This window comes from Manis javanica, chromosome 2, assembly GCF_040802235.1.
Source record: "Manis javanica isolate MJ-LG chromosome 2, MJ_LKY, whole genome shotgun sequence".
Taxonomy (NCBI): domain Eukaryota; kingdom Metazoa; phylum Chordata; class Mammalia; order Pholidota; family Manidae; genus Manis; species Manis javanica.
The window spans coordinates 51677090-51701861 of record NC_133157.1 but is presented as its reverse complement, the minus strand read 5'-3'; the positions used below and the strand labels follow the sequence as shown (position 1 = coordinate 51701861).

Below are 24772 nucleotides of genomic sequence, written 5' to 3'. Positions count from 1 at the left end.
TGCGCAAGTATTATTTTATGTTTTAATTAAAAATATGCAAGTCGTGTTAACTTCTATGAAATTAGAATGCCTGAAACTGTCAAGGTAAAACATATTCCTCACTTCTGTCTTTTGATAGCAAAAACCTGGCCAAATTCCAAAATGTAGTTAGAGTACATTTTTGTACTCTAGTATTATTGTTACAAGTACCAACAAGGAAAATCGCTATGATAGATGAAACGGGAAACACCTTTATAGTGGTTTTGTCTCATTTCAGGAGTAAAGTCAGAGTATCAAAGCAGACCAAAATCAAGAGCCCTTCTGTGATGGAAATAGAATTCATTTGTTTTCCTAATCTGAGTCCTGTGACACAGAACAGACACAGAGCCCTTGTGGAATTTAGAAAATCATTTGTCTGTAAAGAAGGTGGATTTAGGGCTTCTATGCTGTGTCATGGCTGAAAGTCTTAATAAGAGGCAACTTTAATTATGGAAGGGGCTTGACAAAAATCTCCTGCCTCAGATGGAGATGTATTATGATGTGACTTTTAGCTTAGGAAATATTAAGACCCTTACTGTTTATTCTCTGAAAGGGAAACAAATCATTGAAAACTTTCCCAAGGAGTTGGATGAATGATAGTGATTAAATGTAACTGCATATTACATATAGGTATTTTTTCACCATTTGGTGAAAGGTTATATAATTGATTAATTTCCTATCTTTGTTTAGTAGAGCACACATTTAAAAAATCAATTTCAATGACTATTTTATGATATCACATATAGAAATTTAAACTAAGATTTTGTGATAAAAGTTGATCTTATGAAAATTATCAAGTCCATTTTTTTGTTATATGAAGTTTATTCACATTATGTTGAATATAATGGAAATTAGTAATAAACAAGAAGAGAGTATTTCATTTCCATTTTGGTGTATACATTTCAAAATTTTAAATAAGTACATTCATATATTTACATGCAGTTAAGTAATGTGTATGTCACATATATCTAAAATATGATATATTTTATGGTGTTACAGTACTCCTTTCTAAAATTTAGAAATGTGGGCATTTTTAAATGTCAATAAATGTAATTTATTTTTAAGAAGGAAAAGAAGGAGGACAAGGGCTTGCTTAGACGTATTTTTTCCTCATTAGATCTTTTAGAGTAGAAAATATTAAAATATTCATACACTAAATATAAGTTAGGGAAAGTTTTGGTAGAAAATGTGTTTTATGGATTATAACTGTATGAATACATGTATTTCAATACATAGTGTGTATTCTCAGTATATTTTGAAAATATAATAATATACTTTTATATTTTTATACTAACTAAAAATCAAATGACTTGCTTTCATTTAGTTATTTAGTTAAATATTTAGTTATTTAGATATTTAGTTAAAATTCATTTCTTAAATCAGGCAACGGACTGGTTTCCTAAATATCCACTGATGTCATAGGTGTATAAATTCTAGAGTAAATTGCCATATGTGGGCATAGAACTGTATCAGTCAGGATGCCCTGTGTAATGTTGCAGTAACGAATGATTCCAAAACTTTAGTGGCCTTACAACAAGTGCCTTCTCACACATTATGCATTGCCATCATGAATCAGCTGTGCTTCTGCTCCATGGGTGCTTGTACTTCAGCCCTCCGTCTATGACTAGGGCTGATAGAGTGGCCCCTATCTTGGACACTGCTGTTCTCAAGGTAAAGATTTCTATACAGGACATTGCTGGTCTCATGTATGCTAGGAAGTGATGTTATTTTACTTCTGCCCACATTTCATTGGCCAAAGAAAGAGACGTGGGCACTCCTAAATCTGACAGGATAGGAAATACATAATCTTTCCAGAATAGGCATCACCAGTTACATGATCAAGCCAGATATTGGTGGGATAGGAGACTATACTTTATCCTTTGGGAGGTGGTACAACTACAGTCTACTACAATAACTAAGTTTTTTATTTTAAAAAATACAGAAAAGATGAAGAATTTGTTTTCTGATTAGCTATATTGACCCTGTTTGGTAGAACTTGATATTTTAACATCTGTAACTCTTCTCCCAAGTTTGCTAGGGGGGTTGCAAACAGGGAGCCGTGTGTCTAGTTGGAACTTTGCTTTCATGCTGTAGAGTTTTTCTTAGTGTAAAAAGAAAAAGGTTACTCAGTGTATTCTGCTGTTTTATTTAAATGAAATTCAATGTTCTAGAATATGTGGACTCTGTTAAACCACATTTATGAAGTTTTTTCTAGGCTCCAGAAGCCATATGCCTGACATTTCAAGGAGTCACCGCTAGATGGTGATCTCGCTCATCCTGAAGGATAGAACAGCTGTGTTTTTCTTCAGGTGAATGGGTTGGTTACAGAGGTATCAGAAATGTGAACCACACGAATTTTATGAGGAGTTCTTTATACTCAAAATGATAGTGTTTATTGAGTATGTATACATACATGTGTGTACACACGACATACACACATATACACTCATGCACATACATCCTCACACAGGAAAATGCCATTTGAAGCAAAGCTTATAAAATAATGTGTTTTGCTATATTGTTTCTTCCCCGGAATATATACATATACGTATTTTCCACTGTTAAAATCCAAAGACATAAGTTTTCCTAAGCACAGTTTCTTAAGAAATTGCACTGAGGCTTGGCTCCAGCTCTCTGCTTTTTCCCAGTACTTTGTTTGAATTTGCTAAGTGTTGTTGAAACTAGTTGTTGAAGAGGTGAGCCTTCATCTGTGTCTTAACTCCGTCTGTGTTGCTCGGCTTCAGTATCTTTTTCTACAATTGACAGGAATGAGGAGGGATTAAAAATTACGTATTTCACGCAGATATGGTAAAAAATGACTTTCATGGTTCATTATCACATAATGAGAAAGTTGAAACCAACCGTTTTAGTTATTTAGAAACCTCACTTAGTGGTCATTGCTAGTGGTATGTGTTTTTCTAATATTTTTTTCTTCAAAATAACCCAATGTAATAATTTGTTATTGGTAAAATGCAAACAAATTTTTTTTTTTAACTATAGACCAAATAGTGTAGTTCTCTTTATGAAACAGTCTCTACGTTCAGTTATTAGTCAACTTTTTGGTGATACTAAAATAATATATCCTTTTAATCATATAGTTCTGTTGTGACTCATGGCTCCCTGTCATATGATTCCAGTAATTTGTAGGATTTCATGTAGTTATTAGAAAGTATATTGCTAGAATGCTGCATTTATATCAAGTAAGTATTTAATACACACTTCCTGTCTGAGTAATGTAAAACTGAATTTGACATAACAGTCTTTAGTGTACTAAAGAAAACTGTTACAAGTCAGTTCTTCTAACAATCCTTCTTAATCTAGTATATCACTGAATCTTTATACTCATAGGTGAAATCTTGTTAGAGTTTCATTAGAGTCTATCTGAAGATGTAAATAAGCTGTTGCAGTGTGGCCAGAGCGGTCTCTTGTATTTATTCTGATGTGGTGGTATGCTTTGTGTATCAGATCCTGGAGACGGAGATCAGAGAGGGCTGCTCCACGGCTGCAAAGCTTTCAGCAGCTTCCCATGGCTTTCTGTGACAACAGTTGGCGAGTGCTTAGCCACAGAACCCTTCTTTGAACAAAATGTTATACAAAAGCTCATAGACAACATTAAAGCAAACTCTAGTTGAAAGAAGGATGGGGTCGGGAGGCCACTAACTGAAGCGTTCCCTCCAAGTTGTTTGATGCAACTCTGTGAGGCACTGAGGAAAATTATTTGCATGATTCAAATTCTAGTTTTCTGACCTAATCTGGCCTTACATGTACCTTTCTAGTTTTTTCTCCTACTACTCTCAGTAGCATTGTATCCTTCAGCCATACCTTACCTCTTGTATTCTCCAGAACATGCCATTCTATTCTGCTGAGAATGTTTTTCACAAGGCTGACCACCTGGCTTTAGTATGAGCTGCTTTTTAAACTTCTACTCATCTTTCTAGATAGGAAGTCATTTCTAAGAGAGTATATCCTTTTTATTTATTTATTTACATGTTAGACTTCCTGGCTTTGAACTCTGGCTCTGTGTAATATTGGGCAAGTTCTTTAAACTCTGGGCCTCTGTTTCCTCATGTGAAATGGGAATAATGAAAGTACTTACCTCACAGAGTTGTTATGAGGACTAAGTGTGTTAATAATGCCTGGCATAAGATGCTCGGAAAGTGTTTTCTGTTATTATTATAAATGGCTTTGGCATGCACAGGTATGCAGTAAATGTGTGCTGGATGAAGTGGATACAGTAGAGTCATCCTAGGTTGAAGTAAGGTTTCAGAATCAGTATGAGGCAAAAATCTTGTATAGTCAAATATATCTTTAAGAATGCCTTAGGGGAATCAACAGAATATTTAATGTTATTAGTGGGAAGATGTTTAGGCCATTTTATTTATTCATTTTTACCCCTGTCAGTCTACCAATTCAATAAACTGTTTCTGTTTGTTTTTATTCCTCTCAAAAGTCCCTCTGGGAGCTGCCAAATGAGAGGTGACATATTCTCATCAAATCCAAAACAGCCAGGTTTTCTTCCATGTTGGAATATGTTGCCATGTTTTCAGTTGGGCACCAACTGAGGAGCTTGATTTCCATTCAGGGGCCAGATTGAATGATAATATGTCTTTTACACAGGAGGCTCACTCTCACTTTTACTTCCATTTGGAGAATTTGCAGCATCAGAGGCATACAGGGAATGAGGGCAGCCAGGTGAGGCAGCAGGTTTTGTTGGAGTCGCTGGTGGCTTTGTCCGAGTCAACTGCTTACAGGCTCGCTGCAGGTAAATGTTTGTGGAGTGGCACCAGAACTACTGATTTGAATTGTTGATCTCTCTCTCATTTCCTTTTCTTTTCCCCACATCCTCTCCCTTATCCTTTTCAAGGCAAGTATAATGGAATTCTTTAGGTCAATGCAACCCTACTTTCATATCTTTTATTAACAAATATCAGTATTAATTAGTAATTCTTCTGTTACTATAACATTATAACATAGACTGTGTGATATCCCTTCTTTAAGGATGGCATTTTTGGATTAAATGTGACACATAGATGACTTTTCACATACTAGCTAAGATCTTAACAGGGGGATTTAGCTACAAGTGCTAATATTATAGGACTTGGTATACTGATATGATTGCATGGAGATCCTGTAATAAATATTTGAAAGTTGAGGTTATACTCTGCAGCCAAATTTCAAGATCTGTAGGGAAAGCTCAATGCTATTGTTGCTTACTTATAAAGAAAAAGAGACATAGAGAACTCTGTTGCTTTTTGAAAGGTTAAAAAAAAAAATGGAGCAGTCCAGTGGGGTCTTGAATTATATAAAATTCTGTGCTGCAATGCAAGCTATATGATTCATCCTTAGTTTGCAAGTATTTATTTTTTATTTAATAGGTGATGACAGTGATGCTACTTTCTTTTACATGGAATCTGAAATTGTGCACGCTTTGATTTTTGATGTTGAAAGTATATGTAACACCAAAGTTCTTTTAGAAGTTTATTTCAATATAGAGATAGCAGCCAATTAAATAGATTGAAATACCTCAGTAACTTTACTGAGAACTTGATAAATGGATGAAATATTAGTTCCACATTTCCGTGGGGTTTCCCAGTTAGTGGATTTTATGGAAAGTCTGGAGAGGTAGTAGTGTCTTTGTAGTATATAGTGCAGGATGAAGAATGAGGGTTTGGGTGTAGAATTCCTGGGCTCACATTTGGCATAAACTCATTTAGTAGTTGCAGGACCTTGGGATCATGCCTAAACTTCCCTGTTTCTTAGTTTCCTTGAGTGTAAAATAGGAATGGCAATATAATCTACCTCACTGGACTATGAAGAATCACATGAATTAATATAACAATAAAAAGCTTGTATGATGATGATGATATGGTTCAGGTTTCACTCAAGCTATTCCACTCCTTCCTCCACCCCCTATTTGCAGAAAAGTAAGTTATAATAGTAAACATTTGTTGAACACTTACAAAATGACAGACATTGTTTAACAACAGACTACCCTTCGTACAAAGGGGATAGTGATAGTGAATGTGCTGTTCATCATTTTTCCCCTGTGAATATACCTCTAAAATTAAGATAGAAATTGGTGATAAGATACTTAATACACAAAAATTCATTCAATGAATCAACTTTTAAGGGAAAAACTCAGATTTTTTTTATTTATACTTAAGTCTACAAGAGCTAAGTTTATTTTTCTATTTTAAATTAGACCTTCAGATTCTCTTCAATAATTGATTTTACTCAGTTGCTATTTGATTTATTTTTATTAATATGATTTAATATGTAGTGTATTCAAGATAGTCACTTAAGTTCTGTAGTACAATGAAAATATGAATGTAAGGGTGTTGTAATTATCATACAGGGTTATCTCCCCTAGCATTTAATTACATCACAACAAGAATTCTTGAAATTGAAAAGTTCTTCCAATGATAATTTCTTTTTATTTGAATGTCAGGAACCCAACTATATGAAACTCTTTGTAAATTATTCATATTTTTTTCAAGTTCTTCTTAGTTCTAGGTAATTCACAACTGATTTTTAAAACAATATTTAATTCTGAATATTTTTCTACAAACTAGTTCATAGTGTGACTCTTCAATTTTTGTCAGGGAAATCAGCAGCTCTTTATATCTCTGCATAGTTAATATTGTCAGCTGTGTGAAGTTCATGGAACCTGCTGAGTAGTCCGTAGCTGATGAGGCCCAGCAGAAGAATGTATATGCTTTCTCGCCCCTTGTATGTCTTAGGTATTCATAGAGAGAACTTAGACGTCTGTCATATAAGAGCTTATTTTATTATAGCAGCATCATAGTGGTCATCACCTGTGGCTAGTCTCTGTCTCATAAGGTCTGTAATGCAACTAAATACTATTTGTTTTATAGTCTGAGAAAACATTGCTGCCACATTACTGCTTAACATGCCATGTGTCAACAATAAATCTGCCTATCACTCTGCCTGTTCTGTGCTGAGTGTATTTTCCAGTTGAGAAGGCTCTCGTGATTCTCTTTATTATCCTCATTTTTTGTCATTCAAAATGTGTTTTAACTATTTCCCTCCCACTTTACCTCATTATTATCTAAAGACTTCTAGTTTACCAGAGTTCTGTGGTGTATATGTGAGGCTTAGAACAAACAGTATTCAGCGTATTTTGAACTTTTATGAGGTTCCTTTTCGTTCCACTTCATTTTACTGTTGCTCACTTTGAGTTAGTTTACTAGGAAGGATTAACTTTTTCCTTTTATATTGATGGAGTTTAGGAGGACATTTTCAAAGGAGTATTTGAGAATATGTCACCAATAACCATAAAGCTTTATACAACAAAATCTTATAGCATACTTTGAAATTTTAAAGGTGAATTTTCATTGCTCATTTGTTCCATTTTTTGGTAATCATCTACCATATGGCCTATGTATAAAAGCAACTTATTATAACTTATATAATTCATATATAAAACTGTTTCTGTTAATTTCCTTTTATCTTTTTCAAGTGTGATAGAAATAATTTTTCTAAAAAATAATGTAGACTTAACCTAAAAACTCATAAATTACTACAAATAGGTGGGGATATAAAGAAAACTATGTAATGACACTCCATGTAGAAGTGTGTTGCATTAATTATGCATATTAAATTTCTGTAGACTTTAATGGACTTTCACATTTGCTGTTTTACCAGCCATTGAGTTCTAACTAGGACTGTTGTTTATTCAGCCCCAAAAGTGGATAAGTTATTTGATCTTCGGCTTCAGTTTATAAATGTGTCACCTACCTTCTGCATAGGATTATTATTAGAAAATTATAAAAGACAGTGTTTCTAAGGAAGATGACTTAAAATTGCAGAAATTTTAATTCAAATTATGTATATAAAATATAGAATATGAAGACTGAAATTTATTCATGTATTAATGTTGCCACATACCAGCATCTTTTATTTATTGTGTATTTATTGTAAATTCTCTAATTTCTTCTCAGATATTCACATTTTGTTATAAAATATCTTTTTTTTTTTTTTGAGAGGGCATCTCTCATATTTATTGATCAAATGGTTGTTAACAACAATAAAATTCAGTATAGGGGGGACAACGCTCAATGTACAATCATTAATCCATCTCAAGCCTAATTCTCGTCAGTCTCCAATCTTCTGAAGCATAACAAACAAGTTCTTACATGGTGAACGAATTCTTACATAGTGAATAAATTCTTACATGGTGAACAGTACAAGGGCATTCATCACAGAAACTTTCGGTTTTGATCATGCATTATGATCAAATATGAATATTCGTTTGATTTTTGTACTTGATTTATATGTTGATCCCACATTTCTCCTATTATTATTATTATTTTTATTTTTAATAAAATGCTGAAGTGGTAGGTAGATGCAAGATAAAGGTAGAAAACATAGTTTAGTGCTGTAAGAAGGCAAATGTAGATGATCAGATGATCAGGTGTGTGCCTATGGACTAAGTATTAATCCAGGCTAGACAAGGGCAGCAAGACATCCACGGATGCAGAAGATTTCTCTCAAAGCAGGGGGGGTGAGGTTCTGAGCCTCACCTCTGTTGATCCCCAAATTCTCACCTGATGGCCCCCCTGCGACTGTGCCTGTCTCTGGCTAACCAGTCATCTTCCGGGGCCATACAGGGAAATGTAAAGTTGGTAAGTGAGAAAGAAGCCATATTGTTTGCAAAGGTTAGCTTTTTACTTCTTTGCAGATTTATGCCCTGTGGCTTCTATGCCCAGCACTTGTCTCGAGGTATCTTTACCACCTGGAGGAATTATGATACTCGGTAAATTCGATATGAGGCACGAATTCTATTTAAGGGTTGTAATAAAATATCTTATTCTTTAGTTTCATCCCTAACTTGTGTACCCAATTGTGAATACGGTGGTTCTATCATTTTATACATTCTGTGGCAGACTGCATAGTTTGATCCACCTGGTAGGTACACAATTCTTGATTAATATAATTTTCTAGTTATCATGTCATAATATAGGGCTGAATACAGTGTTATTTCCTTTTCCATTAGTTTTAGTGTCCTGAGATGTTTTACCCAATTTATCACAGCCTAGGAATGTTTATTACTAGTTACAATCAGATAGGCATAAAGTTTAAAAGAAAATTGTAGATGTTTTTACTCTGACCTAGGAAATGTAGCTTAGTTCTCTGTAACACTTGTGTTGTATCTTGCCTTCCATTTTGTGTGACTAACTTTATACCAAATTGAATAAGCCATTAGCTTTTAGTCTGTAGGAATGTGGATCCATAGATATTTCCAATTAGACAAAAGAAAATCTATAAAAGTAATATCTCCTGGGGCTTAGTTTTCCTTGCTGGCCTAATGGTCTAAAGCACTGCTATACTGTACTGTATGAGAAAGAACTATGTTGGATGATTTCCTTAACATCCAGAAATATTAACTTTTGTCTTGCCATTTTCCAGCTGTCTAGGCAATCACATGTCCCAGGTTTCCCCTTATGAGTACAGGCAAAAATGTATCTTGTAGGGGTGCAAAATATTCCTGCTAAGGTCTGGTTATTTATGAGCTCATTTGTTGGTATCAGGGAGCAAGATAAGAGGAAACCAGTGGTCTTTCTTATTTGAGCAGACAGAAAGAGGACTACTGTCTTTCTCAAAGTTTAGCTGGAAGAATCTTTTACTGGGGGATTGAAGGGAGAGCGTCTGCTAATTTGTGCCTTGGCCATGTCCATTAGAGCCAATTGAAGGAGGCTGGTAGTTCTTGATGAATTATTAGGTTATTGGAAGTTCTTCTTTCTGGTGTTTTGGGAGGGGTATAGGTGAAGCCAGGAGGATTTCCTTTTCTGAGAGGCAAAACCATTTTAACTCCACAGGTATGATCAGAGGGGGGAGTCTGGTTTACATTAAAATTAGAGAGAAAGGTGGAGTTGTAAATGGGTATGACCAAAAAGATCTGATTTTCCATAACCAGCAGAGGGCTGAGATTGACATAATAGTCAGAAAGGTTACCAGAGCTCCCTATTACGTACGATATTTGAAGTACAGTATTTCCCTGCCATTTAGTCCCTCTAATTTGGGTTAATAAGTAGGATCAGAAGTGTTTCGTGTTTGATACCAATTAAACAAGTAGTTAAAATTGCTGGGTACAAATAGGAAAACAAGAGTGCTGAAATGTGCACCATAAGAAGGATTATTCCAAATATTTCATGAACATGAGACATTAGTAAGAGTCCGTTGTGAGGTTATACAGGCCTGGTCCCAACTCTTGGGAAAGTTATCTACTTGAGATGCTGTCTGCTTCTTGCCCAGATTGTTTTTGGTCCTGGTGTGGTCTAGAAATCTTAATTGGAGGTTTCCAACAGGTCGAAATTCCAGTCAGAGAGAATGCCTTTTTTAGATGAGAAACATGAATCCATGAGTCAATGCCCTTAAATTTAGCATCACAGAAGTTAGCTGACAATACCGGATATGGCCCTGTTCCGTGAAGTTGCAGGGAATTTTGTGGAGGTGATGCTTTAGGTACACAGGATCTCCAGGCTGGAGGTTGTGATCATGAAGACTGTCTCCCAGCAGCATGCAGTGGAAAGACTGCTCAATGAGCTTTGAATTATTTTCAAGGACTCCTGTAAGTTCTTTACAATAGATGAGGAGGTCTCTTTTTATTAAGGCAGATTTATACATTCCTTTGGTCCAGTCTTATAGATCTTTTAGTAATAATTTCAAAGGGAGATAATTTATGTTTGCTGAAGGGGGTAGACCTTTGGTTAAGCAGTACTAAGGCAAGGGCTGTGGGCCAGGGCAGCTGAAAGAGTCAACAGGTTTTGCCATTTGAGTTTTAATCACCCCTTTTGTGCATTCCACAAGGCCAGAGGACTGGGGATGATAAGCAAAATGGAAATGTTGTAGTACTGGCCAAATCTCACATATTATTGTAGAATTTGTCCTGTAAAGTGGGTTCCCCAGTCACTGTGGAGCTCAACAAGGATTCCCTAATTTGGAAAAATCCTTTTAAAAAGTATTTTAGTGCCTGCTGAGGCTGTAGCCCTTTGACATGGGAGTACTTTTGCCCACTGAGAGTACTTGAAAACCATCACTAGTACATATTTATATCTTTGAGAAGGAGGCAATTGGATAAAATCTATTTGATAAACATGAAAAGGCCCCCCAAGGTACGGCAAAGTGATCCACAGAGGTATGAATTGGGTTTTCCAGGGTTATGTTTTAGACAAATGTGGCATTGCTGATATATTGGGGAAGTAATACTAGGAGATGGCTTCCAGTAACATTGGCTTCTCCATAAAACTATTTTGTTGGTATTCTAGTCAGTCAAATTGTTGTAAAATATGATATATGGACTCAGAAATGAGCATTTGGTTATTTGGGCCTGCCCACATATTTTTATCGTAGTGGGGAGGGTTGTCACGTTTCCAACCTGTTTTCACCATTTCTCTTTGTGTTGTCAAGCAACTAGGTGCTGTGCTTGTAAAATGTTGCCTTTCAGGTTTTCATTCACCTGTGCTGGTTGCATAGGGGCCTCCAGTATGAACTAAGACTCTTGTAATGCTTCTAATTTAGTGACAATATCAGCCAAATAAAATTGTCTTTGCTTTCTTTCCAGGGATTTTTATAATTGTTAAGAATTTAGGTAATTGAATGGCCTCTAAGACGTCTAAGACATAAACACTATTTTTTAAATCTTTTGTTCAGAAGTTAAAACCTTTTTGCTTCCAAAGCATGCCAAAGTCGTGGATAATACCAAAGGCATTCCTGTTGTCAGTATAATTGTTGACCCTTTTGTCTTTGGTCAGGGTGCGAGCTACACTCAAAGGTAAGGTTCTGTCTGCTGGACAGGTTGCCCGAGACAATGACTTGGCCTCAAGGATTTAATTTAGTGAAGCAATTGAATACCCTGCTTGATGATGGCCCATTTTATCCTTCAAGTGAGAATCATGAGTAAACCAAATTAGTTTAGTATTAATAAAAAGAGTTTCCTGTAATTCAAATCAGGGAGTTAATATGTGGTTGGTCAACAATAGGCAGTTCTGTGGAGTTTCATCAGAAGGCAGAAAAGGAGAGTAGCAGGGCTTAGGGACTCACATTGACCGGTAGTCATATTAGAGGAAGACAGTAAAAGAATTTCATAGGTGGTTGGTTAACAGAAATGTTGAGTGTGGTGAGTGGTAAGCAAGGCTTCCACAGAATGGGGTACATAAAGGGTCAGTGAAGTGCTCATGATTATTTCTTCTACAGTGTGTAGCAAGTTATCAGTGGCTGTAATGGCTCATTGTAAAAAGAAAGTTTATCAAATGAATGATAAATAGGAGGAGGACAAGCAGGAAAAAGGAACAGAAGTAGAGGCAAAACTGCAAGAGTCTTTAGAAGTCTCTTCCAACTTGGTATATCTTGAGATAATTCAGAATTATCTTTAGCCAATTTGAAATTGGTGTTCTGAAAGGAAGCAATTTTTGAGTCACTTGCATGTTCAGAGGCCTCAAAATGCCAATTAAAATATGTATCCCATTCAAGCTGTTTAGTTTTAGAGACTTTTTCTAGTTGATTGCACAGATAAACAGTTCAGGAATCTCAAAGGAACCCAGGCTGGCTAATTTAGCTGTAAATCATCAGTCTAGTGCAAAAGAAATTTGCAGGACTAGGGCTCATAATTTTTTTACATAAATCTATCAGGAGTTTCAGAAGATGGTTGCTCAGCAATTGTTCCCTAGAGTATGAACCCCCATTTTACAAAGAAGAATACTTTAGACAAAAGGGCAAAGGAGTAATTACTCATCAGATAGAAATATTTAGTCCCTTAGACAAAAGCTGGTAACAGAGAACATCCAAATGAACCTGAATGTCAAGCACAGTGAGAGGTTCAGTCCAAGAGGACTTAACCATTATAATGCAAAGGCATGTAGGAGACAACAGAGCACAGTGGACTCTTATAGGTACCTTATTTGAATCCATGGTAGTGCTGGGGTTGGAGGCAGTGGCTTTGAATCCCACTTCTGACACCATGTAATGCAAACAATAAAGAACTGGGACTGCAAAGCAAACCAAAATTTTGAGGTCTTTAGGAATTCAAATCTGAGAGACACACATTCAGAAGGAACCTGAAATGTGCTCAAAGGGGGAGGAAAAAGACAGTTTTAAAGGCAGAAATTGCAGGCTTACATAAGTTGTTTTGAAAGAATTATGATTGCTATTAAAAAAATAGCTGATATTGGTTCATACAGGATGGATTATTATGTTAGTTGCTAGACTGGAGTTCAGCAAAATAAGCCTCATTCTGAGAACTGCGGTAGGATGTAGGCTCTTGTGGGTAGCACAGTCCAGAAATTCATTCTTCTGTCTACATAGACCTGTGCACACAGCCAATCTCTGCAGTAGCCTCCCAGCTCCACTTTAGGCCATTCTTGACTCCATTTAAGATGTTTCTTTTCACAAATGGCATGTAAATTCTATCTCAGTAAACTGGTACTTAAAACAATTTCCACGGTATAGTGTTTTCATATTTACAAACTAACAGGATTTCAATTATACTCACAATTCATTACAAAAAATTTGTTAGCCATAACATTCAAAGCTTTAGAAATAAGAAATTATGTTTGACTTAAAAAATAATTTGTATTTCTATTCAATAGTAATACATGTTTGTTATAGAAATCTCAGGAATTATAGATAAGGAAAAAAACATTTAAAAAATGTGTGCATCTTTTAATAGTCACATCTGCTATGTAGTCTATCCCTAAACTTTCCCTGTACTTAACTGCTTCCTTGGTATCCATATTTTTCCCACCAGCTTTTATTAGTAGTAAATAGCTTTTCATGGCCATCTTAGGAAAACAGTGAGATTTAAAATATCTTCTTATAAGACTTGTTTAGTGAAAGCATTGGCTTTTCCCCCCAGACTATGAGAGATGTACATGAAGGTGAGCAATAACATCATTACCTAAAAAAGAATACAATACATATATTGCAGAATAGCTTTTGAAAAACAGTCAGTTTGGGATTTTGTTTTAAAAATTTGCTTTAAAACATGGATTTCAAGTGAAAAGTTGAAATCGTTGATAAATAATATGGCACTGGTTCTTTTGTAGGTGGAATTAAAAAAAACTTGTTATCATATTTAGCATTAACTTTCTAACAGCTAAAATTGTTCATAACACAGTTTAAAGATAAATGCAGTATCAGGCTTTGAGTTGTTTTTTTTTTTTTGTAAATATTAAGACCTGAGTACAAAATGAGGGCTGTATTGTGGATTAAGTGAAATATCTCAAGGCTGTGCTGTTCTGATAACTGAACCTGAAGTGACCTTTCTCAGACACAATTACAGAGCTGTATGTTTTTCCTTTAATTTCATCAGGGGTTTAATTAGTATACAAATAAAACTTCCCTTATCTTCCTTTCTACCTAATTGGCTTGTCTTCGCTTATATATGAAGTATGTGAAAGTGGGCTGTAATTAGGGTGACCGTGTTAACCTTTTTTCCTCAAACGTACTGTTGCCTAAAGGCCTCAAGGCCTGAAAACAGTGCTTTGGATTATTGCTTTGCAATCACGATGGCTGTCCCATAGGTTTTCTCATGAGCAGAAGGGCTTTGGGTGCTGCAAGTTCCCACTGCTTAACAGGATCTTCATTCTTCTCCCCACTAAATGTTTATTGATTATCTCGCTGTTCCAGGCTCAGCCTCCAACAACTTAATATCAGGTGACAGTCAGGAGAGTTCTCCAAGTAATTAGAGTTGAGCATTGGGGGAACAATTAGGAGCAGAGTTATTAAACTTGATTTATCCTATTCTCTCCTGAACAGTTTCTTGGATATCAGAACATCACACTTTCACAATCTACCCTGGTTGAGAAATTAGTGGCTAACCTGCTGCTTATCATTGTTGCCTTGCTGCCTGGAGGCACACCCTCTTGGTTTCAGTCGTTTGGTTGGAAATATTAGAGTCCATAAAGTTTATCATGGGTTTTAATTAGATAAATCTGAACAGGAAAAAGAAAAGTTAAACTTAAAAATTTTCATATATATTACATATGATGTAGATATATATGTGTTACTATATATATGTATATTAAATACATATTTCTTTCTTTAAAATTCAGTGTTAGGATTTTTAAAGAGTCTACTTTTGTCATCAGAAACTAAAAAGGTGAGTATTAGGGAAAAGACATTATTGAATCATTGTTATGTCTTGGTGTTTTGCACACAATTCCGTGAATCTTAGGATCCATTGATGTGTAGAGACTCCATTGTGATGTCCCTCAACTCTTTACAATGAGAATACTGTGTGTAAGTTAAATAATTATGAAAATTCTTTTTTCTAAAAATGATGTTATCTTTTCATTTTCACACTAAGGAAGTGTGATCTATATCACTTTATTTTACTGCTTTTTGTTAATTTTCTGTAATTTCAGTTTTAGAGTAAACTATTCAGCTATGCCTCTGAAATAGTGCAAGTTTTAGGAGTTGGGTGGCTTCTTGCCATTGCTCCTGAGAGGTGAAAATGAAAACCAAAGGAAGCAAGGAGATTTAGATGTATAGTAGAAATTCTAATTCTATGAGTTATTATCTTCTTTGAAAGGATGTCATGGGATTGGCTGAAAAGTCAAATGTAGTTTTATAATAATTCCGAGGTCTTGGGTTTCTCTCAGATTGGACCAGTGAGCTTCAGTGTGGACAAGGCTAGAGACAATATCCTGAATAGCCCTCAGAAATATACACCTCTAGTCATAAGAGTTACTGGGCAAGAGAATTTGAATAGATTTACACAAATCCATTATTTCTGTTGGAAAAAGATTTCAAGCTTTATGTGTGTGTAGCTGGTGGTGGATCGTTAGTTTTATCTTCATCTCTGAAAAATGGCATTTTTTATTACCTGAAAGATGTCAGAAATACTGACTTAAAAGGACTCAAATTGGTTTTTTTTTTAAATAAACAAATCTCATGATGCCTCAGTGCCTCTAAATATCTTAACATTGGCACAAAATAAGGTTTAGCATGGCTTTTAAAGTCTGTTCTTTGTTGTCTTTTAAAAGTTGGTTTGAATCAGTGACTATTTCCATAGTGGTGTGTTCTTGAAGATCTGTTAATACTAAAGATACAAAATAAAATATAATATCTATTTTTTTAATTTAAAAAAATTTAAAGTTTTTGTCATATTTTTAGTTTGCTTACTTTTAGTTTTTTGTCTTGTATTTGTCTTGAAAGATACTTGATTGTTTGAAAAGTGAAATACTGAATTTAAAAATTTTTAAATACCTAATTTGATCACTGCTTTCAGTTTACTAGTGTTTAAAGTGAATTAATTGTTTTAGCTTCATGTAGAGATTTTCTATACTACCTATTGTGAATGCATGGAAAGAATATTGTTGGAAGAGTTTTAAAAATGAAATTATAGCATTTTGGTTAGTCATTACTGGATATTTGAAGCATAGTTGTGGACATTAGTTTGTGGCTAAACTCTGAGCTAAAAGAAAAAATATTATGTGTATGTAATCATACATATGATTTATCTTACTGTTCAGCAGATATGATTGAAGTACTGTTTGATAAGTTCATATTCTAGAAATTTTATAGGCAAAAGAAATCAGTAGATTTTTAGTGCTAAGGGACCCTCTGATTCCCATACTGCTTTATACCCTAGAATGATAAGTTAGGTCTAGAAAATACTCTTAAATTGTGAGGTTCTGATTCTAAGGACTTTAGCCTTAAAATTCCAAGATTAGGTTGCACACTTGCATCTTGAAATTTTTTGCTGAGGGAGTATTTCAAATTAAAACAAATAGTAAATATCAATCAACAGATTTTATACTTGTGTGACTAGGAAAATATGTATGGAGCATAAGTAATTCTGAATGCCAGTATCATTTGTAACTTCCTCTGTTAAATGAAACATGTTGATCACATTTGTGTTGCTATCCTTGACATGAGAGTTATTTAATGGGAAGCAAGTGAATTTTATTTTGGAATCCTGTTTGTTCGTTCACTGAGATGTCTATAGCAACTTGACTATTGCATATTTATAAATAAAGTAGTGGTACTTTTACATCTTTGGTTCCCCATTCTTTTGTAGGTATCCTAATCCACCTTCCTCTCAATTACAGACACAGTTTGGGCACATGGTAGTTCTTATTTTAAATAAACTTTATATTTCATGTGTTATTTCCCCTAAAATCTCTGTTTTTTCATCATTAAAATAAAATGCAACTTGAGGTTTTTATAATCAGGTTTTTTTTAGTAAGAATAGAATGTAGTTGTCTTGCAGTATTTAGAAATATAAAATAGAGTTGTATTTTGTAGCTAAACATTTTTCAAAATCTTATCGGTTCTATCATTTCTAATTAGTAAGTATGTAAAATTTTTGCAGAAAATTTGTTAAACCTTGCTGTGTAATGACCCAAGTCTACTTCTCAGTCAGTCTGTATCCTTCTTTGTTTAATAGCCTATGGCATAAATTGAAGTTAATTATCAGGGCTGACAAGTAACTCTGTTTTCTGTCTGCTTGCAGAGTCTCTCCGAGGCAAAGATGGAGCTGAGAAGAAAAGATCAATCTCTGCGTCAGCTCAATAGACATCTTACCCAGCTGGAGCAGGACAAGCGTCGACTGGAGGAGAACATCCATGATGCAGAGAGTGCCCTCCGCATGGCAGCCAAGTGAGCATTTGGGCCTTGGGGAGATCACTTAAAACAGAGAAAAGATCAATTCTTACTTTCATGCTCCGGGTTTTAGCCCTGGATAATACAGTGTTAGAAAACAAAAGTACAGCTGTCTTTCTTTGAAATTCTCTGATATATCCTCAAAAAAGAAAAACTCTTAAGTCAACATACTAACTGTGTTATTTTATTGAGAAAACTCAGAAAAGTATTAAGTTTCTATACAACCTCTAATGTGTTTCTGGGCTCTGTTGTAGTGTTGCATGTTTGAAATCATGTTTTCATTAACCTGAAATACCAAGATTCTTTAATTAAAAGTTTTGCACAGTTTCTCCTATCACTCACTCCTTATCCCTTCTGCCCCAGTATCCCCCCATTATATTATGATATACTGATATTGCAAGTAATAGTTACATAAAGAGATGTTAGTATACAGTCAACACGTCTGTCACAGCATCTTTTTAAGTGTAATTAAAACATACTGATCAGGGAAAATTCATTTACTTTTATAGCTGTATATTCCAATATGTTTAGTATAAAAAAATATATGTCTTCAGAGTGGACAGAAACAACATACAGGTTTCAGAGTGTAAATGTGATGGGAGTGTTTCTCCTTTTACCAGGTAATCAAGTTGACATACACTGTGAAGTTCAAATTGACCAGTTCTCTTGGGTATTTTTATTTGTTCCCCACATCAAATTTCATGGAATACTTTGACAGTCCTTTGTACGACAACATGGCTTAAAGAAAATCTATTTTATGGATTAAAGAAATCTAATTTTATAGAATCAGTGTTTTCTAAATTTGGAATTCTGGATTCCTGTACTTGTAAATATACATATATTAATTTAAAACTTCTTTGAGACAAATTCTCTTGTTAAGTATGAGATATCACGAAATATGAATATAGTCTATAAACTAAATTACAGAATGGGGAACCTGCAATCTTAGGCCATCTACAGGTTTGTTGGTGGGCTTAGGAAATTGCTTACACATAATGAAAAAATGAATTTATATAAGGTCAAAATATTGACATGTTTGAATACCCACCAATAGTTTTTTTGAAATTGTAAAGCTCATAACATTGCACTATCATATTAGGCATATGTGATTGTTATTTTCCAATAATTTGACTAAATCAACTTTTTGTTATCATTGTTCAGTCTCAGTCCCCTCATGTCAAGTGGACTTCTTAGCCTATGTAATCAGTAGTGCACCTTACAGCTCTGAAAATTCTAAGATAAATGAAAAGATTATAAAACCTCTGGATTCATATTGTGTCTTCAAAACATTGCTGCTAATTTGGGAATTTGTCATGTTTATTATCTGTGACCACAGGCACATAAGAAAGTTTATTTGAAATTTGGAAAGTTAATATGTTATTTATAGTTTTTATTTGTAATTACCATTAAATTTTTGTCCTCAGCATTTTCACCCAAATTTTCAATTTCATTATTAAGACCAAATTCTATACACAGGTCTGATAGAAGAAACTGGTAGCTTTGCATATTTCTAATCAAGGTCATAGAGGGGTTTTTGTGTATTTGTTACAGCACAAAAAGCCTATGTAGCAAGCAAAATGTTACTTTGCATAGTATAGCCATTTATAATATATCTCTGTCAGTAAGTTTTTGAAAGTCTTTTTCATTCGAAACCAAAAGGGTAAAAGTTATAGCCTTTTCAGTAAATTTTAAATCAATAGTGTAGTCATGTTTTTTTCCTTATTTTTTCACTTTTTTTAAATCTTTGAAGATATCCTGAAGATTTTTTCCCCCTCATGTATGGTAGACAATATAACTGAAGATAAGAGTTAATTGTGGGGGCCCTTTTGTCCCCTCCTGGCATAAGCCAGAAGCTCTGTCCTCTCGCTTTATCTTTAAATAAAAGCCTCTGCCTTCCTCTCCTAAAAAAAAAAGTTAATTGTGGAAAATATACCAGTGAATATGATTGAATAATACACTTTTAGAAGTATAATGATAATCCTTATTTTCAATAATAGTGACTTATACTGAAATGTATAACAGTTGTCATAAGGCTTGGGTTTTACTAATACCTAATATTTATTTTTTCTCTAGAGACAAAGAATGTGTTGCTAATCATATGAGAACAGTAGAAAATATGCTTCATAAGGTACCCTAATTTTCTTCAATATTGTTCAACTTGTATTTATGACCCTGTTCTCTTAGCCATTAGTTTTATTAACTGCAAAGTACTTTAATTCATTTTGTGGCTTTTTTTAAAAGTACATCAAAAGAGAAATGACTGAAAATTTATATTATATAATGCTATATTACATAAGATTTTTCAGAATTCACTTTATGGACTTGATAAAATTATGAGAAAAGTGGTTTCCCCAAACTGGCATAATTGCACTGTATGGTTATTTGTGGTCTTTGCTGACTGAACCGGAGGTCACTAAAATACGTACATGTCTTAAAATGATAAAATGTTTGACCTCACTGTCTAACCTCTTACCACTCTTAAGCCTGCCATCCTATGTATGTGTGTATATGTGTATATGTATATATATATATATATATATATATAGAAAGAGAGAGAGTGAGTGAAAGAGAGAATGTATTTAGCAGTACTCATAAACCTTAACTAGTCAGTAATATTTTCAAGTTATCATTTACCTTATTAAAAGAATATGTTTTTGAAGTAGGAATTAAATATATTTAATAATAGTCTACTATTTTTAAATTTGATTACTTCTGTATGATGAATTGACTTTTAATCTATAGTGATGAGCAGCATAATGACATGATGGTATTACTAAAAACTTAATATATTAACCAACTATGTATTTTGTTAGCACTCTGGATTCAAAGATGTTTTTGTTATTTCACTATTAAAGTAGAGAAATGTTACTTGTTTCTGTTATTGTCTAATAGATAATTTTTTGAAAATACAAATCCCTATACTTTTAAGATATATGAAATTATGATTAATCATATTTAGAATAATTTTGTGAATAAAATTTTTTTTATTTATAATTTATTAATCACTTAAAGTACTAAAAAAATGAATCCTTTTAAGGAGATATTAAACATTAGCAAACTAATATTTAATAGATTTTAACATTTTAGAAGCTCTTGGCCTATGTATTCTTTTAGATATTTAAAGTTACTAGCATTATTTCATATCACCAAAAGTATTTTGAAAAAAGACTACTATTCTGAGTGCCATTTTTAAAGTAATTTTGTTTGAAACTGATTTCTCAGTGTTTAAAGAAGTTTAGCCAGTCAGTATAGTTTAGATACAGTCACATCAAATACATACATACTAGAAATCTGAAGTTTAGATTGGTAAGAAAAGAGACACTTTCATTGAGGTTCTTTTTTATTTGGTGAGACTTTGGGTATGGAAAATCAATTATGTCAGATATATGGCATACCTTTTTATACAGTTAGTGTTGCCTTTGAAATCCAGTTGTTTGTACATCTTCCCATCTAGAAGGAAGATAAAGAAATGTTGGATTGCAGCTGTCTTGGGGAATAGACTTTAACATCAGAGAAAAACCATCATCAATATAAAATGTAAATGTACCTTATCCTTTCGTTATGAGAATGGCAAAATATAAATTTAAGTATAATAAAACTGATTGCAACAGAACAATTATAATCATGCAGTTCTTCAGTCGCAATTCATCTTTTGATTTTTTTGTCATGTGGAAGGATGTCTGAAGAATTGGCCTAAAGCCACTGTAGATTTACTTTTGCTTTATGGCTTCTCTTTTTCCCCTTTCAGATTTAAGAGTTAATTATTTTGATTAATGCTTTGGAAATTTCTGTTTATATACTGGTTTTAAAATTACTTTTCAAGCTTGAAGGACATGTAGGAATAGCTAATTGCTTATGATTATTGGGCTAATTCTCTTTTCTACAAAGTTTGGGTGAGAAGCAGTGGGTAATCAGGAAGTGGCCTGAGGGTCCCTCTGAAGCTCTCAGCAAGCTGCAGCTCACTGGTTTTCATGGCACAGGTCACAGGTCACAGGCTTATTTTTCTGGAAACCTTGGTCTGTTGAGTGGCATTTCACTGTCTTGGAGGAACTCAGAGTAGTATAGAGGGAGGTTCTAGTTTCTTTCATGCTACAGTAAAAATAGCTATGGTCACACCCAGATTAGCACCATTTTCTGTATATAGCCAAATATGTAACTATTTATATTTCTCAAGCATGTGTGTTTTCAGGGTATGCACTAGTTATTCTGGAATAAAACTTATTTTTACCTGCTGAATCAGATGTTAATACTAACTTCTGACACAATAATAGAAAGAACTTGTTTATGTAGACATTATTTCTTTTCTTATGCTTTGGAGAACTTAAACTGAGTATATTTGTTTTTAGGAAAAGCAATTACATTTTGTTGATATTTGTTAATTTAAAAAAATTTTTAAAATTGACACATTACATTCATCTTTTCAAAAGTAGTTGACTGGATGTTCCTTTTTAAATCCTATTTGGGACTGATGCTAGTATTTAAAAAGGAAGACCAGCCATTTTTGTTTAAAGCATGTACTAGTTTTCAAAGATACATTAGTTTTATTTGAATTGCTTTTGGATATATATGTTTTTTATTTATGGCCATTTTTAATGTATGCCAGAAGTTAACTTTTATTAAGAAACATTTTTGGGCTATCAGGTATTTTGAGGTTAAGAAAAATAAGAACAAGAGAAAACAAAATCCTCACAACTTTCCATGAGGTGTACTTTTCATGGACACATTTCTCTAGTTGAATTCTCAACTGCTGTTTGTATTTTGGAAAAAACATAACTAATTCCAGAATATTTTTAACACCCTAAAAAGAAATTTAGTAGCCATTTTGCAGTCACTTCAAGACCCCTTTATCACATTGTGTGGATTGACTTTTACTTTATTTAATAGTGTCCTTTGATGAACAGAAGTTTTTAATTTTGATGAAGTCCATTTGTTTTTTTTTTGTTGTTGCTTGTGTGTTTGGTCTCATATATAAAAATATGTTGCCAAATCCAAGGTATGAAAGTTTCCCCCTATGTGTTCTTAAAAAAGTTTTATAGCGTTCATTTTTATATTTCATCTTTGGGCCATATTGAGTTAATTTTTTATATGGTGAGATGCAAAGATCCAACTTCATGGCTTTTCAGTTATCCCTGTGCCCCCTGAATTCCATTATCTTGGTACTATTGTTGAAAATCAGTTGACTATAGATGTATGGGTTTATTTCCAGACTCTCAGTTCTATTCCACTGATCTACATGTCTAGCCTTAGAGTAACCACCCTGTTTTGGTCACTGTAGCTTTGTAGTAAATTTTGATATCAACAAATGTGAATCCTTGAATTCTGTTCATTTTTCAAGATTGTTGTGGCTTTTCAGGGTCCTTTGTAATTCCATGTGAATTTTAAGATCAGCTTATCCATTTCTGAAGAAGGCAGAGTAACTCATTTCCTTGAGATTTCTTCTTTTAACTATTCATTATTTAATTGCAAAAATTTTGGGGCATTTTCTAGATACCTTTTTACTATTGAATTGTAATGTAAATCTGTATGGTATGAATAGATACTTTGTTCTCAAATTTTTTAAATTTATTAAAGTTTGTTGTGTGGGCCAGAATATGGTCTTTCTGTCTTGGTGAATTTTACATGTGCAGTTAAAAAGAATGTATATTATGTAAAATAGTCTTAAATTTCTATTGTGTCTAGTTAGTTTACAGTGTTGTTCAAGTCTTCTAGTTCCTTGGTTATCTTTTATATAGTTCCATTCCTTAATGAAATGAGATTTTGAGGTTTCCACTACTGTTGAAATATTTCTCCCTTCAGTTTTATCAGTTTTTGCTTCATGTATTTTGGGATTCTTTTGTTAGGTGTATATATATATATATATATATCTGAGAACTGTTATGTTTTCTTGGTGGATTGACCCTTTTGTCATTATAAAATGTCTTTCTTTATCTTTTGTCTGTTTTGCATGGGAGTAGTATAACTACTCCAGTTCCCTTTTGGTTACTGTTTATGTGGAATACTTTTTTCTATCTTTTACTTTTAACTTTCAACCAATCTGTGTCTTTGTATCAAAGATGTGTGTTTTATAGACAGTATATAGTTGAATCATTTTTTAAAAATCCATTCTGCCAATCTCTGACTTAATTGGTGAGGTTTACATTTAAATATAATTAGTGATAAGGAAGGACTTCTGCCAGTTTTCTTTTTTTCTATATGTATTTTACTTATATTGTTCCTCAATTCCTATGATAGTCCCTACCTTTTTTGTGTTAGATAAAGCTTTTGTAGTATAACATTGAATTCCTTTCTCCTTTGTTTTATTACATATTTTTAGTTACTTTCTTAGTGGTTGCTTTGGGGGTTACCTTTAACATAATTCATCATAGTCTAGTTTGAATTAATACCAACTTAGTTCCAATAGTTTGTAAATACTTTGCTCCTGAATAGCTCTGTTTCCTTTAAGCTTATGTTTATACAAATTATATCTTCATACATTGTGTGCCCTGCAACATAGTTTATAATTATTGCTTTATGTAGTTGTCTATTAAATCATGTAAGAAAAAGAGGTGTTACAAATCAAAAGTACATTATCACTGACTTTTATATTTTCCTATGTAGTTTTCTTCACTGGTGTTCTTTTTTTCTTTGATGTCAATTTGAGTTACTGTCCAGTGTCCTTTCATTTCAGGCTAAAGGACTTTCTTTCTCATTTCTTATAGAGCAAGTCTACTGATAATGAACACTCCCAGCTTTTGTTTATTTTAGAATGGGTTAATTTCTCCTTCATTTTTGAAGAATATTTTTGTTGGATGTAGAATTCTTGGTTGACATTTTTTTCCCCGCCTAGTCAGCACTTTGAATGCATCAACAACTCCAGAATTTCTGTTGGGCTTCTTTTTATAGTTTCTATCTCTTTATATTTTCTACTTTTTGGGAAGACATTGTTTACATGGTTTCTTTGGTTCTTTGTACATGGTTTACTTGAACTCTTTCAGCATATTTTAAATAATTGATTTCAAGTCATCATGTGGTTAAATCCAATGTCTAAACTTTCTGAGGGACAGCTTCCTAACTTCTGTTTTCCTTGCATATGGGCCATACTGTATTATTTCTTTGCAAACTTCATAATAACACAATATGGAAACTCTGG

At 33.7% G+C, this 24772-nt stretch overlaps 1 protein-coding gene across 8 annotated transcripts in view; it reads left to right on the top strand.

Annotated features, from left to right (window-relative positions):
* Positions 1-24772, top strand: part of CCDC171 (coiled-coil domain containing 171) — a 353248-nt gene that overhangs the window by 232516 nt on the left and 95960 nt on the right. For all 8 annotated transcript variants that reach the window (XM_073228479.1, XM_073228476.1, XM_073228477.1 and 5 more), the window contains 2 exons: positions 17495-17640; positions 19717-19771. In XM_073228479.1, coding sequence (XP_073084580.1) covers positions 17495-17640; positions 19717-19771 — 201 coding nt within the window. The remainder of the gene's footprint in view (positions 1-17494; positions 17641-19716; positions 19772-24772) is intronic.